This window comes from Pelobates fuscus, chromosome 1 (genome assembly GCF_036172605.1).
Source record: "Pelobates fuscus isolate aPelFus1 chromosome 1, aPelFus1.pri, whole genome shotgun sequence".
Classification (NCBI taxonomy): Eukaryota; Metazoa; Chordata; class Amphibia; order Anura; family Pelobatidae; genus Pelobates; species Pelobates fuscus.
In genome coordinates, this window is record NC_086317.1 from 355319562 (window position 1) to 355334845 (window position 15284).

The window sequence follows — 15284 nt, forward strand, 5'->3', positions numbered from 1 at the left end:
GTCTGGTTTTGTCTAGAGTACCTGCTTCCTAACATTGCCTTTCTCGTCCGGAACCTGTGCTGGTTGCTAGTTACACCAGTGTAACTAGCCACCAGCAGAAAAGTGCAAATCATTCAGGATATGCAATGTTTCAAGCTAAAACATTACACATTCTGACTCCTACTACCATGACCACTTCATAGAGCAGAATGCTGCTTGGAGTAACCCTTTAACACTCATGACTGTCATACAACAGTCTCTAATATTTGTCTGAAAAACAGCTGTAATGCTCTTTCAAATGTAGTTTGTTACATTGAAATAGTTGTTTAGGAGCTTTTTTTTTATACAACCATTAGATGTATTTGGAAGAACGATGTAGCAGCCCCCCCCACTCCGAGTAATTAAAGGGACACTATAGTCACCTGAACAACTTTAGCTTAATGAAGCAGTTTTGGTGTATAGAACATGCCCCTGCAGCCTCACTGCTCAATCCTCTGCCATTTAGGAGATAAATCCCTTTGTTTATGAACCCTAGTCACACCTCCCTGCATGTGACTTGCACAGCCTTCCATAAACACTGCCTGTAAAGAGAGCCCTATTTAGGCTTTCTTTATTGCAAGTTCTGTTTAATTAAGATTTTTTCTTATCCCCTGCTATGTTAATAGCTTGCTAGACCCTGCAAGAGCCTCCTGTATGTGATTAAAGTTCAATTTAGAGATTGAGATACAATTATTTAAGGTAAATTACATCTGTTTGAAAGTGAAACCAGTTTTTTTTTTTTTTCACGCAGGCTCTGTCAATCATAGCCAGGGGAGGTGTGGCTAGGGCTGCATAAACAGAAACAAAGTGATTTAACTCCTAAATGACAGTGAATTGAGCAGTGAAATTGCAGGGGAAAGATCTATACACTAAAACGGCTTTATTTAGCTAAAGTAATTTAGGCGACTATAGTGTTCCTTTAACTGTTTTTGGATAATACATTTCACACCATGCACTTAGACACAACCTCTTCATGTTTACGATTAGCCCAAGGTCAGTCTAGCACAGCCCAGAGCGTGACTCAGCTGAAAATGTCACTGGGCAAATCAACTTGATAAAAAAAAGTCTAGTTTATCTAATACAATTAACTGTAACAAATACAAAAATATCAAAACCACTGTTACAGTTGACAAAAATAAAATATATTTTGTCTTAGTAGATTATTGCGTAAACTTTTACTTTCATGTATGACTTGACATATTTTTGACATTTTATCCTTATTTGATGTTTCTAAATCAACATGAAAATTTAATTAAATATCATCATACCATGTAATATATACTGTAATTTGTTATGTAAAATTCTTATACTGTATATGTTTCACTTCACCAGAGTGAAGAGATAGTAATTATAAACTCACAGACATCATAAAATCAGCCTACTGAATGATCATTACTGCTGTCTGATGCTTGGTAAGGTTGAGCAGCAGTTAGCCAGCTAAGTCTGTCCCAGCAATAATTCCTTCCTTGATGTACTTGCCCTGTGCTTATCAGCAAACAGATACAGCCAAAAGTACAAGATAGCACTCCAGGGACTTCCAAGTTGAATGAATAAAACTTAGCTTTTATTAGCTCAAAATAAAAATCAACGTTTCAGTCTGTATCACAGACTTTCATCCTGAATGAGAAGTTTTTGCAAGGCAATTGCTCTGAGCAATTACTTCCTCTTTAGTTTGCCAACACTGAGCTACCCAAACTAGGACGTAGACGACTGGTTGTCTTCTTGAAATCTAGGGTATGTAACAAGGTTTATTTATGAAAGTATCAATTTCTATTGAATTGTAAAATGAAAAAAGAGGACACATTCTTCACACAAGCTTTTCAACAAGCTAAAGAGCTTTAGTGGTCTGGAATGTCCATTTAACCCCTTAAAGACCAAACTTCTGGAATAAAAGGGAATCATGACATGTCACACATGTCATGTGTCCTTAAGGGGTTAAGGTTGAATCCAACCAAAATCCTGTGTTTTAAGACATTGGTCTGAGTATTCGTCCTATCCTGGTTCCCCTCCCAACCCCCACTCCCACCCCCAAAATGAAAAAAAATAAATAAAGATCACTTCTATTTACAGCCTGATTGTCCTTCACTAATGTAACTTCCCTCGCTTGGGGACATCAGGGAGAGTGTGCTGTATGGAGAACATGGACGGCATCGGGGGTGTGTGCCACCATTGGCTGTTGGTTACCAGCATGCTACGTGCCAGCAACAACAATGCCAAATATGCACAGAATTAATATTAGCCACCTGAAACTGTTCAGTGATGTCTAATTACGCCCTAATGATGCTGCCGGAGGTGGAGTTATACCTCCTGCAGCAGAGGGGTTAAACTCTGTATGTGCAACATTTTAAGTGGTCATGGTGATTGGAGTAATCCTTTAATATTTTTTTTTAAGTTGGTTCAACATAAATTGAAGTTGGTTTACTTTTGGGGTAGCTTTAGTAAGTGATTGACTGAGAAGGGGTGCATGGCATATTCTCAACTGTCCCATTTCGGGGGTGCCAAGACTGACCAAGTCTTACATCTACACACATTGTAACAGAATCTACTGTCCCACAAAATATGGATAACTGAAAACCTAGAATTGTACATTTAGGGATTTATTCACTTAACACCAAATTGTAGCAAATTAAAATTTGACTTACAAAGTTTAGAAACCATTAGCAGATTTGAAACATTCTCCAACTCAGCTATAGTCAGAGTATGGTTAAAATTTTTAAACTCAGATTCGAATGTAATACAAGTCAGTGTGTACTTTAGTTAATAAACCCCTTAATAAACGTGCTATTTAAATTTCAACCAATGTTTGTTTGTTTTTTATTCTGATATTTTGTATTTAGTATCTATATCCGATCTTTTCAAAGTATTCATTAATGCACTATCATTCTGCTTTTTATGACTATTCAAGGATTCATTCATCCACTAAAGTAAGAATTGCAGTAAACTGAAAAGCCGAAGGCAAAACGATCTGATCTGGGAAAATAAATTATTTAAGCTGCAATTCTGCCATTCCACTTTACAGTTGGAACAACCTGGAGTTTAGTGAATAACTCCCAAAGTGTAATTTAATCATGTTCATTTGTTTTTATTTTCAGCTTTTAAAGACTAAAAAAAAAGGAAAAAAAAGTATATATGCAGTCGCTATTTAGCAGTTATTTGGGGTTGCATGTTTAACAGAATATTTGCACAAAAAGGGAACCAGACTAAACTGCCACAGATCACATTGGCCTAAGGAGGCACGAGGAGGGAGTTAAACACTTTGCTCCTCCTGCAGCCAGTGGGCTCCCAACATCACACAAACCGACACCTTGGAAGGCTTGAGGCTGGGTAATGAGCAGTCACGCTGTCTGCAGAAGGTTCCATGGTGACCATGGTGTCCCTTTAATTGGAACGTTTATGAAAGATCCATCGTGTAGGGCACGTAACCATGCAGCCCCTCACTATGCACACATTAGAAGATGAGTCCCTTTAGGAAAGGTGACATCTGGTGTCCCTACCAACATCTTAGCAGCATGCAGTGACTGCATGTACCCAAAACAGGGCGGGGGGCGCAGACACTGCAGAATTTTGGAGGGGGTATCTGAGAAGTAATGATTAAACTTTTTTTGCTGGGAGAGCATGTGAAACGAGACACCCTCCTAGCTGGCTGCTGGAGGAAGGGGAGGAGTAAGACTAGTATAGTGCTGTCCCACTAATATTGTTTATTTATTTGACTGGGATTCCCTCTGCAGAATTGATTTTGTCTGGGGAACACAGCAGAAGAGCTCTGATCTGAGAAGAAGAGGAAGCAGCCAGAGGTAGTATTTCTTTTGGCTTTGCTGTCTTCCCATTGCGGTTACTTGTTAGCCAGATCCCTGCTGCAACATTGGAGATCTTCGAAATGATACAATAAATAAGAAGGGGTGGGATCGGGGCTAATGCACGCATGCAGGAGGTGTGGGGAGGGAGGCTGCTCTGCAGGATCTGTCATGACGATTGCTAGCTAGAGGGAGGAGAGGAGGAAACACTGTACAGACAGGAGGATTGTGTGGACAAACCAGACCCCGGACACACAATCTGCTCATGGAAGTGCCATGTGCGAAACCCTCTGCAGAGCTCCAGAATTACTGTCACATGTTCCTTCTTTAAATGTACACTTTGTGCATTTCTTAGCTACTCCATGGATAAGCATATCCCATTATAACCTGCCCCTGCATGGGCTCCAACAAGCCAGCCTTCAGGTCCAAGGTTGCACTTCTAAGGATAAGCCACAAAGGGGCGTCTTTCTGTTGAATTGGAAGGAACACTGTACTGTTTTTTGACCCCTTTTGTTGTATTTTTCTCTGTTAATTCTAGGATATACATTATTATTATTAATCACCAAAGCTCACTTAATATTATCTAGTGTTGAATTCTGAGAAAGCAATGGAGAGACGAAGTTCAGCAGATCAATGCCACCCTCTCTTGGACGATCACCCACTGTTGGAGGCGCCACCTATGCAAGACAAATCTGTGAAGGGTGAGAAAAGGTTCCGTCTGTGGTATGTCGGTTGGTCATCCCTAGACCGGCGAACCACGTTGCCCATGTTGCCATGGCTCGTGGCGGAGATTCGTAGACGGGCAGAGAGACAGGACCCAACTGGATGTGCAACGCCATGCAGAGAAGTACAGCTGTTGCTGGTTGCCCCTCACCTGCGATGTGTGCCCGCTTTGAATGGCGCCAGTGCCAACACTGCAGTTTTTATTTTTGAACATAAAGCGCAGCACATTGCCCGCTTCATACATAATACCCAGGATCCAACTTATTTTGCCTATTTGATTAAGACACAGCCTGACAACCCTGAATCAGAAATGGTTTGCCATGTGTTCAAGGCAACTGACCCTGGCCAGGTGAGATGTCATACTGCTTTTGTTGCTAGGTGTAGATTCCAGGTTACCTGGTATCTGTGCATGCTTGGCAAATACTAAGAATAATAGTTTGTACAGACATAACAATCTAGTTCGAACAAAAAAAAAATATATGACTGAAAGATTAATGTGAAGAAACTAGGCAAGTAAAGTGTAGGCCTTAAGGTATGCGTACTAGATTTACGATACATTCTTTACAACAATGTACGTGGAATGATAAATATGATTGATATGGCTATTTTTATTCCCCAGCAGTCTCTTAATCTCTTACTGCAGTCATGTAGATCTTGCAGGGGTATTTGTAACTAAATGCCAAAAGTTCTGCTTAACTTGGACCACTTTCCTTAAGATCTTTCGGATCAACAGTGGGCTTGTTCGCTAGGTAGACATTTGTACGGGTTTTCAAACTTGGATTATTTTGACCAGATCTATTCACACTTAATGTTTTAATTCACTATTTAGTGATATGACCACAAAAAAAATGTTTATATAAGTTGCCTCTAAATTGTACCTTTTTAAATTTGTTTTTGAACTAATGTTAGGGTTTTGCACGATCTATTGATCTATTTTACCTCAGCAGACGGTGAAATTCAGTCACATCTGGGCTAAGACTTTATATGTATTTTCTCTTGTAAACTTTTGCACCATCTCCTTGCTCCTCCTCCTAACAATGCCAGGACCAATTAGTATTCACCAAAGAGGAAATGTAAATTATGGAGCGCAATAATCATACAGATATATGGTTGCGGTGGCTGCTTTTGTTGGCATATAGAAACCGTCAACATTTTTTATTTTTTTTTAAATTCTTTATTTTTGCGTGCATGAAGGTTACAAGACAGCTTACCTCGCCACAACAGCGTTTGTAAGCCTAAGCATATCATCGTAATGGTACAGTCATGGCATTGAAACAGTGCACAATTTTTATGTAGAAAAGCTTACACATATCTAGGGTCAGTATTGGATACTTATAACATCGATATTTACTGGTTTGTTCTGCGCTTCTTAATGAGGGATATGCCTGTGAATTTAGTTCCATGCTTGCAAGAGTATTATGTGTAGTGTGGCGTGTGACCACTGCAATGGGTACTAGGGTACAGTATAGGCCATTGTGATCTGTGTCGCTGTGTCGTATGTTACCTACTAGGATGGTTGTACCGCTAAACATAGCGCTACTGAAGTGTTCGGTGCATGTGTAGGCCGTGCAAGATGGGTGTTCTAGTGTATCATGAGACATCATGAAAACATATAAAACATAACACATAAAACATCATTGCTAACATTTGCAATTAAAACGAGTGTTGCGCTAACAGGATTAATGATCAAGGCTTTAGATATTGTGAAGTCATGCGTAGTAAAGGTGTTCTGCGCAGTTTGAATATGTTATATTCTAGTCACAGTATGCATTGCCTCGGTTTGTTTTCTTTTTTGACTAGTGTGAGTTAAAATTAAGGAGTAAAGTAGTACAATTGTATGGCATAACGTTACTAACGCACATTGTTTATAATGGTAGCAAGAGAAGAGATATGGTGCCTGGCGTTAAAATCCCAAGTAAGTGAACCAGATGAAGCATATGCACTGAGTAGCTTAGAAACAACATATTGTGCCACCAGATAGGGTGGTTATTAAATTACTATATGCAGTAAAGAAAACACGCTAGGTAAGGCTTTATCAAAGTAATGTGCACATAGGAGATGTTGCTTACTTGGTGAACATTCTGGAAGAATAAACAAGCTGTAGCAAATGGTCTATTAAGCAGACAAAACAACTCTATAAATCAAGCTAAAACATTTTAGACATGTATGTAACATGTTGGAGGAGTAGGAACATATTGAGTACAGGCTAATAGGCAGGTTGGGTGGCTACTGACCAGCCATTGTCCCACTCCGCGGGACCCTATAGGTGAATGACCACAACAATGCTCAGTATTAAATAACCCACTGTGTCCTCTGCCAGGAGGTAGAAAAGAAAAACATGCGTGTATCAAACAGAGTGGAAATCGATCAGTTAGGCTAAACAAGCCGGCCATGTTTGGGCCAAAGTCATCCAATACCTGCTACATGCAAGGCAGAGTCCCATAAGGTAGGGTGGGTTTGTCAGTCCGGTAGTTTGAGAACAGTGGGTGTGAAGATGGATAAGGATGGTGTGAGTCAGAGTCCTCTTCGGCTGCGTGGGTTTGGTGGTGTGGTAGCTGTCCTGGCCGTATAGTGGCAGTTGGAGTCAGCCTACTCCTGTCGTCGGTGCCAACAAAGCACACAGAAAGTCCAGCAGGGTTTCGGCCTCACGGGTCAAGTAGGCTGGAGGGGTTCCGCCGCTGCCTCCCGGTCCACCGTGAGTACCTTGAGTGGTGGGTGTATTTCTTTGGCGGTTAGGCCATTTCTCCGCTCCCCTCTTTGTTTTGCAGGCCGGAGTCTCTGTGTGTCCTTGTGGCTTGGGATCGTAGCCCTTCTGGGTGCTGTTTGCGGCTCTGTGTTGCTGCTTCTGGGTGATGCGCTGGCAGGCCTCGGTTTTGCTTGGTGCCGGCCGTGTCCCAGCCCCTCGAGTACGCCAGTGTGTTGTATTTAGTGGCGGTCCTTGTTTGGGAGCCCTCCGAGTCGGTCGGGGTCCATGCCAGCGGTGTCGGATGCGCGGTCTGTGGTTTTTATGTCCGAGCATATTTCTCGTTTCCCCCTGCTGCTTCGTGCCGGTCGGTAGCTTATCTGTGTGTTTCAGGGCCGGTCGCCATGTGGGTGAGGTGATGGGCAGTCGGGGGGCCGCAGCAGTCCCTTGGGTCTGTGCCAGTATGGCCTGCCACTTTGTCCAAAAAAGGTTGAAGGCTGCTGTTATGCGGTCCTCATGGGGGGATTCGCTTACCCGCTATGCTGATATAGGTTGGGCGGGTGAAGGCCCAGGGGCCCAGTCGGCAGCCGCCATCTTGGCCACTGAATGTAGGTGGTTTGCGTTCTCTGAGGCTTTTAGGGTCCTGAAGCCCTGTGGAGTGCGGACCGGGATAACCCCCGCCGGTCCGTGAGGGGGGGGGGAGGTGAAACCGAGGTCTTTAATCGACGAGGTGGCTAGTCTAGGCGGCGGGAGAGTGGCCGCCCCTCCTGCGCTCGCCATGTGGATAGGCCTCGGACGCCCGACCGGTGAGGATAGCTTGTATTGCCGCTTGTAGGGTATCATTCTGCTCCGCTTGATGGCCTCTTTCGGTTGCTGGCCGTTGTGGCCCGTTTAGATGCTTTTTAAGTCGTGGTATTAGATTTCAATTGTAGCTTGTTCAGGAGCTCTTGAGATTCACGTCCTCACAGCTCTGCGGTCAGGCCTCGCCCCCAGAAACCGTCAACATTTTAAATAATGCATTTATCATTTTCGTATGTTGAGGTTTGTTGGAAAATGTGGAATTTGGTGAGATTATAGTTCTATTTCAAGGTGCGTTTTAAAGTGTAAGGAGTTTAAAGACCTCTATCAGGACAGACCATTATTGAGAAATGTATCTATACATTGTGCTAGCCAAACAACTAACACATCTACAGATAAAACATTATTTTATATCATACATGTATCACTACCGTTTTGGTACAAAGCGAGGAAGACTCCTTGAAACAAGAAACCTAAAAAAAATAAAAAAATACTTTAGTAAAAAATGCCTTTTGCGCTGGGGCCTAAGTTCTCCCTGCAGCCCAATCCTCATTGGCTGATGTCACTACTCTTTGCCCTTTGCTTCGGTGTAACTTGTGCCCCATAGAGAGCGTAACTTGTGCCCCACAGAGAGACCTCAGGAAGTGTGGGCTGAGGGGAGGATATGGGCAGCACGGAGGGTGCGGCCTTCCCTCCATTGCCTGTCTGGCAATCAGCATATTGTGCATGCTGTTGTCAGATTTGTGCAGAAATCACATATCCAGTTCCAGGCTTGATAATGATGCCCCTGTGGTGCAGCCATATTTAGAGTTACACTTCCAGCAGCAACTTTTCATGTACAGCGTTTCATAGCAAACATTTGCATATACAGACTCCAGGCACCATGATCCACTTTAAATCAGCAAATTGGTCATGGTGCTCGTAGTAACCTTTTGAGGACCAAATGCCCTCCTGCAATTATAGCACTGATACCAGATGGTTATGACAGCATGGACCGCCATTGTTCCTTAAATGTTTTAAAAATTTTTTATCAACATGTTTGTCCTTTGTACATTTTGAAAACCTTCAATTAATCCAAAGCCTTTGAAACCCAACATTAACTTGTTTGTACTAAGCAAAAGAGAGACACACACACCATCATTAAATGTATTTCTATGAAAGCACTCTAGAAAACAATAGACTGTCAGGGAATAGTAAGAAAATTGCAACCATGTCATTGTGGGAAAGCACAGTGTTTTACTTAACCCCTTCAGGGCGGAGTCAATAGTACACGTTCTGATCAAAACAAAATGTAAACAAAAGCTAAAATTTGCGCTATATGTCTGTTCAACCGTAATTCACCTCTTTCATATAAAGTGCACCCACACTTATTATATATCATTTTATTCAGGAGAAACAGGGCTTTAATGTCTCATGAACTATTCATATATGAAGCAATTGCTTATGAATTAAATAAAAAAAAACTGTGAGAAATTAAGATTTAAAAAATAAGAAAATGTGTAGTTCCGCCTATCATTTTAGCTTTAAATGTCATAATACTGTTAGCTTTTACTGCAATAAAACGCACATATTTGTATTCAGCAAAGTCTCATGAGTACAACAGTACCCCCCTTTAACAGGTTTTACGGTGTTTTGGAAAGTTACAGGGTCAAATATAGCACATTTCATTTTTCTGTTTTTTTCACATTGAAATTTGCCTGATTAGTAATGTTAACTTTGAGAACCTGTGGGAGCCCAGGAATGAGAATTACCCCCATGATGGCATACCATTTGCAAAAGTAAACAACCCAAGTTATTGCAAGTGGGGTATGTTCAGTTCTTTTTAGTAGCCACTTAGTCACAAACACTGGACAAAGTTAGCGTTCATATTAGTTTTTCTGTGAAAAAAGCAAAAAACTAATCTTTGGCCAGTGTTTGTGACTAAATGGCTAGTAAAAAGACTGGACATACCCCGCTTGCAATACATCGGGTTCCCTACTTTTGCAAATGATATCATGGGGATAATTATCATTCCTGGGCTACCATACGGTCTCAAAGGCAACATCACCAAACTGGCAAATTTCAATGTGAAAAAAATTAAATGCAAGCCTTATATATGACTCTGTAACTTTTGGAAACACCATAAAACCTGTACATGAGGGGTACTGTTATACTTGGGAGACTTCACTGAACACAAACATTAGTGTTTAAAAACAGTAAAACGTATTACAAAAATATCGCCAGTAAAAGTGCCGTTCATGTGTGAAAAATGCAATAAACGTCACTTTTACTAAAAATATCACCTTTGTAAGACAATTTACCATTTTGAAACACTAATATTTGTGTTCAACGAAGTCTCTCGAGCAGGGGCGTACCTAGAGCATTTGGCACCCGGGGCGGACCCTGAGTGTGGCACCCCCCCCCCCCCTCCCCATAATAAAAATGTAAGAAAACACCCACATTTTTTTCAATGTTTTCAATAATATTTATTGCACAAATTTGTAAACTGCTTGTAGCATTTGTAAAATGCGCCAGTTTTGTAGAAGGGGGAAGACCAGTGCTTTTGTAGAAAGGGGCTGGTGAGAACTGCCCTGCTCCTTTCTACAAAGCCCCTTGTCTCGCCCTTCATATAAAAACCCTGCACCCCGATCACATAAATTTCATACACTCCCTACACATAAAAACCCTGCACCCCGATCACATAAATTTCATTCACTCCCTACACATAAAAATCCTGCACACCCCTTAATAAAAAACCCTGCACACCCCCTTAATAAAAAACAAAAACGTGCACAACCCCTCTTAATAACAAAAAACCTGCACACCCCCCTTATAAAAACCCTGCACACCCCCTTAACAAAAAAACAAAAATCTGCAGTGCACATCCTCCCTTAATAAATAGAATACTGCAACCCCCTTAATAAAAAAAAACCTGCACCCCCATTATTTAAACCTCCCCCTTTAATTCTTTAATCCACAGCCCCCTTTAATTAATCCACACCCCCCTTAATTAATCCACACCCCCCTTAATTAATACACCCCCTTAATTAATCCTCACTCCCCCCTTAATTAATACAGCCCCCTTAATTAATCCACACCCCCCTTAAAACACCCCCTTAATTAATCCTCACTGCCTTAATTAATACACCCCCCTTAATTAATCCTCACTCCCCCTTAATTAATACAGCCCCTTAATTAATCCACCCCCTTAATTAATCCTCACTCCCCCCTTAATTAATACACCCCCTTAATTAATTCACACCCCCCTTAATTAATACACCCCCCTTAATTAATCCACTCCCCCCTTAATTAATACACCCCCTTAATTAATCCTCACTCCCCCCTTAATTAATACAGCCCCCTTAATTAATCCACACCCCCTTAAAACACCCCCTTAATTAATCCTCACTGCCTTAAATACACCCCCCTTAATTAATCCTCACTCCCCCTTAATTAATACAGCCCCCTTAATTAATCCACACACCCCTTAATTAATACACCCCCTTAATTAATCCTCACTCCCCCCTTAATTAATACACCCTCCTTAATTAATCCAAACCCCCCTTAATTAATACAACCCCCTTAATTAATCCACCACCCTTAAAACACCCCCTTAATTAATCTTCACCCCCTTAATTAATACACCCCCCATAATTAATCCTCACTCCCCCTTAATTAATACACCCCCTTAATTAATCCTCACTCCCCCCTTAATTAATACACCCCCCTTAATTAATCCACACCCCCCTTAATTAATACACCCCCCTTAATTAATCCTCACTCCCCCCTTAATTAATACAGCCCCCTTAATTAATCCACACCGCCCTTAATTAATCCACCCCCTTAATTAATCCTCACTCCCCCCTTAATTAATCCACACCCCCTTAAAACACCCCCTTAATTAATCCTCACTGCCTTAAATACACCCCCCTTAATTAATCCTCACTCCCCCTTAATTAATACAGCCCCCTTAATTAATCCACACACCCCTTAATTAATACACCCCCTTAATTAATCCTCACTCCCCCCTTAATTAATACACCCTCCTTAATTAATCCACACCCCCCTTAATTAATACAACCCCCTTAATTAATCCACCACCCTTAAAACACCCCCTTAATTAATCTTCACCCCCTTAATTAATACACCCCCCATAATTAATCCTCACTCCCCCTTAATTAATCCACACCCCCCTTAATTAATACACCCCCTTAATTAATCCTCACTCCCCCCTTAATTAATACACCCCCCTTAATTAATCCACACCCCCCTTAATTAATACACCCCCCTTAATTAATCCTCACTCCCCCCTTAATTAATACAGCCCCCTTAATTAATCCACACCGCCCTTAATTAATCCACCCCCTTAATTAATCCTCACTCCCCCCTTAATTAATACGCCCCCCTTAATTAATCCACACCCCCTTTAATTTATACACCCCCCTTAATTAATACACCCCTTTAATTAATCCACACCCCCTTAATTAATACACCCCCTTAATTAATACACCCCCCTAAATTAATACAGCCCCCTTAATTAATCCTCACTCCCCCCTTAATTAATACACCCCCCTTAATTAATCCTCACTCCCCCCTTAATTAATACAGCCCCCTTAATTAACCCACACTCCCTTAATTAATACACCCCCTTAATTAATCCATACCCCTCATAATACCCCCTTAATTAATCCTCACTCCCCCTTAATTAATACAGCCCCCTTAATTAATTCACACCCCCCTTAATACACCCCCTTAATTAATCCTCACTCCTTTAATTAAACCTCCCTCCCCTTTAATTCTTTAATGGCCATTATCCACCCCCCCCCCTTTAATTAATTTAGCCCCATCACAAAAAATGACTACTTACATTTTGATGATGCCTTGACCGACTGGGTGCCTCACCGCCCGGATATTGGATCCTTCCGCTGGATAGTTCCGTGAAGGCGGGCTGACGGCGCTGCGCACGACGTCATCAAGTTGCGCGACGCCGCGGCCCACAACACTCCTCCCCCTTCTCATCCTGGAAGTAAGTCCTGCCGGGCCGCAAAGGTGCTGCGGCTGTGCGCAGCCGCCGCAGCGTAATGATGGGGGGTGACACATGACACTGGGCGTCATGGCACCCCCCTAGTCAGTGGCACCCGGGGCGGGCCGCCCCCCCCGCCCCCCCCTTAGTACGCCACTGCTCTCGAGTAAAACAGTACCCCCCATGTATAGGTTTTATGGTGTCTTGAAAAGTAACAGGGTTAAATATAGTGCTTCGAATTACATTCTCTGCACTTTCTGCCTGGGTTGTCCGGAATGTCAATCAAATTTTAATTAACAAAATCACATCATTATTCTAAAAGATTACTTAAATATACACGTAGAATTTGAATATATATACATATATGTATTTAAATTCTACATGTATACTTATGTAATCATTAATGTAATTTATATATATTTATTTGTATTTTATATATAGATATGTAAAGAATGTCATTCTAAGTGTATTTTGTTACACACACACACACATATATATATATATATATATATATATATATATATATTAGTAACAAAATACAGTTAAAATGAAATTACATATGTATATATAATTTATTTTAATGTAAAAAAATTATAGTAATTATACGTGTATATATATGTATCTTCATTCTAAGTGTATTTTAATACTAATATATGTACTTATATTATTATTATTATTAAAATACACTAAGTATGATGTTACATATATGATGAATATATGTATGTACTTTTAATTTATTTTAAACATGTTTAATTATTATTTTGTTATACTTCCCACCAGCAGGGGGACTGTCTGACAGTCCAAGCAGTCCCCCTGTTGGCAGATCCACAGCCAGCTATAGGGGGCCATGTGATCGCTCTTTGAGAGTGATCCCGTGGGCCTGATTTCCCGGGGGAGGGCTGCCTGGGCTGTCAGGCAGCCCTCCTGAAGAGGATCGCGGCGGAGCTCCTGGGGGCTTAAGCCATTACGGCGTTCTATGCTGCGCAACGGCTTTAAAGCCCATTAGAATGGGGACGGCATAGAACACTGTAACGGCGTTAAGGGGTCAAAGGGACACTATAGTCACCAGAACAACTACAGCTTATTGCATTTGTTGTATTGAGTAGAATAATTCCCTTCAGGCTTTTTGCAGTAAACACTGTGATAACATCACTGGTCACTTCTTAGATGGCTGCTAGAGGTGCTTCCTTGGGCAGTCCTGCCTAGTATGCATCACAACATTCCGTATTTCCTCCCTCTGCATGCAGACACTGAACTTTCCTCACAGAGATGCATTGAGTCAATTCATCTCTGAGGAGATACTGATTGGCCAGGGCTGTGTTTGACTTGTGCTTGCTCTGCCCCTGATCTGCCTCCTTGACAGTCTAGATCAGTGATGGCGAACCTTTTTGAGCCCGAGTGCCCAAACTGCAATACATGCCAACTTTTTTTCCCTCAAAGTGCCAACACGACAATTAAACCTGAATACTGAGGTTTACGTTTAGAAAAAACTACTCGTACAGTTAACAACTTTTGTTTTAAAAGAAGAACACAACATAGAGTTAAATTATACAAATTTTAAATAATGATATAAATTAAGCTTATATTAGTATCTCCAACAAATGTAATACATACACACAGACTGCTGAACACATTCACACACCGAGACATAGACAGACTGCTAAATACACACACAGTCCGCTAAATACACGCACACTGCTGAGTACGCAGTCTGCTGAATACACGCACGCAGTCTGCTGAATACACACACACACACACACACACACACACACACACACACACACACACACTGCTGAATACATAAAGACTGCTGAACACACACATATACTGCATTGAGGGGTGCAGTGTATGTGTCTGTGTGTAATGTTGTGTGTGGGGGGGTGGGGTGCTGTGTGTGGGGGGTTGGGGTGCTGTGTGTGTTTGGGGGAAAGGGTGCTGTGTGGGGGGGGGAAAGGGTGCTGTGTGGGGGGGGGAAAGGGTGCCTGTGTGGGGGGGGGGGAAAGGGTGCCTGTGTGGGGGGGGGGGAAAGGGTGCTTGTGTGGGGGGGGGAAGGGTGCTGTGTGTGGGGGGGGGGAAATGGTGCTGTGTGTGGGGGGGAGGAAAGGGTGCTGTGTGTGGGGGGGAGGAAAGGGTGCTGTGTGTGGGGGGGAGGAAAGGGTGCTGTGTGTGGGGGGGAGGAAAGGGTGCTGTGTGTGGGGGGAGGAAAGGGTGCTGTGTGTGGGGGGAGGAAAGGGTGCTGTGTGTGGGGGGAGGAAAGGGTGCTGTG

General features: G+C 42.1%; 1 protein-coding gene across 2 annotated transcripts in view; it reads left to right on the forward strand.

Annotated features, from left to right (window-relative positions):
- The first annotated feature begins 3656 nt into the window (after positions 1-3656).
- The window catches only part of TBC1D4 (TBC1 domain family member 4), a 173517-nt gene continuing 161889 nt past the window's right edge, over positions 3657-15284 (forward strand). For both annotated transcript variants that reach the window (XM_063425922.1, XM_063425927.1), the window contains exon 1: positions 3657-4884. In XM_063425922.1, coding sequence (XP_063281992.1) covers positions 4420-4884 — 465 coding nt within the window. In that variant the 5' untranslated portion in view covers positions 3657-4419. The remainder of the gene's footprint in view (positions 4885-15284) is intronic.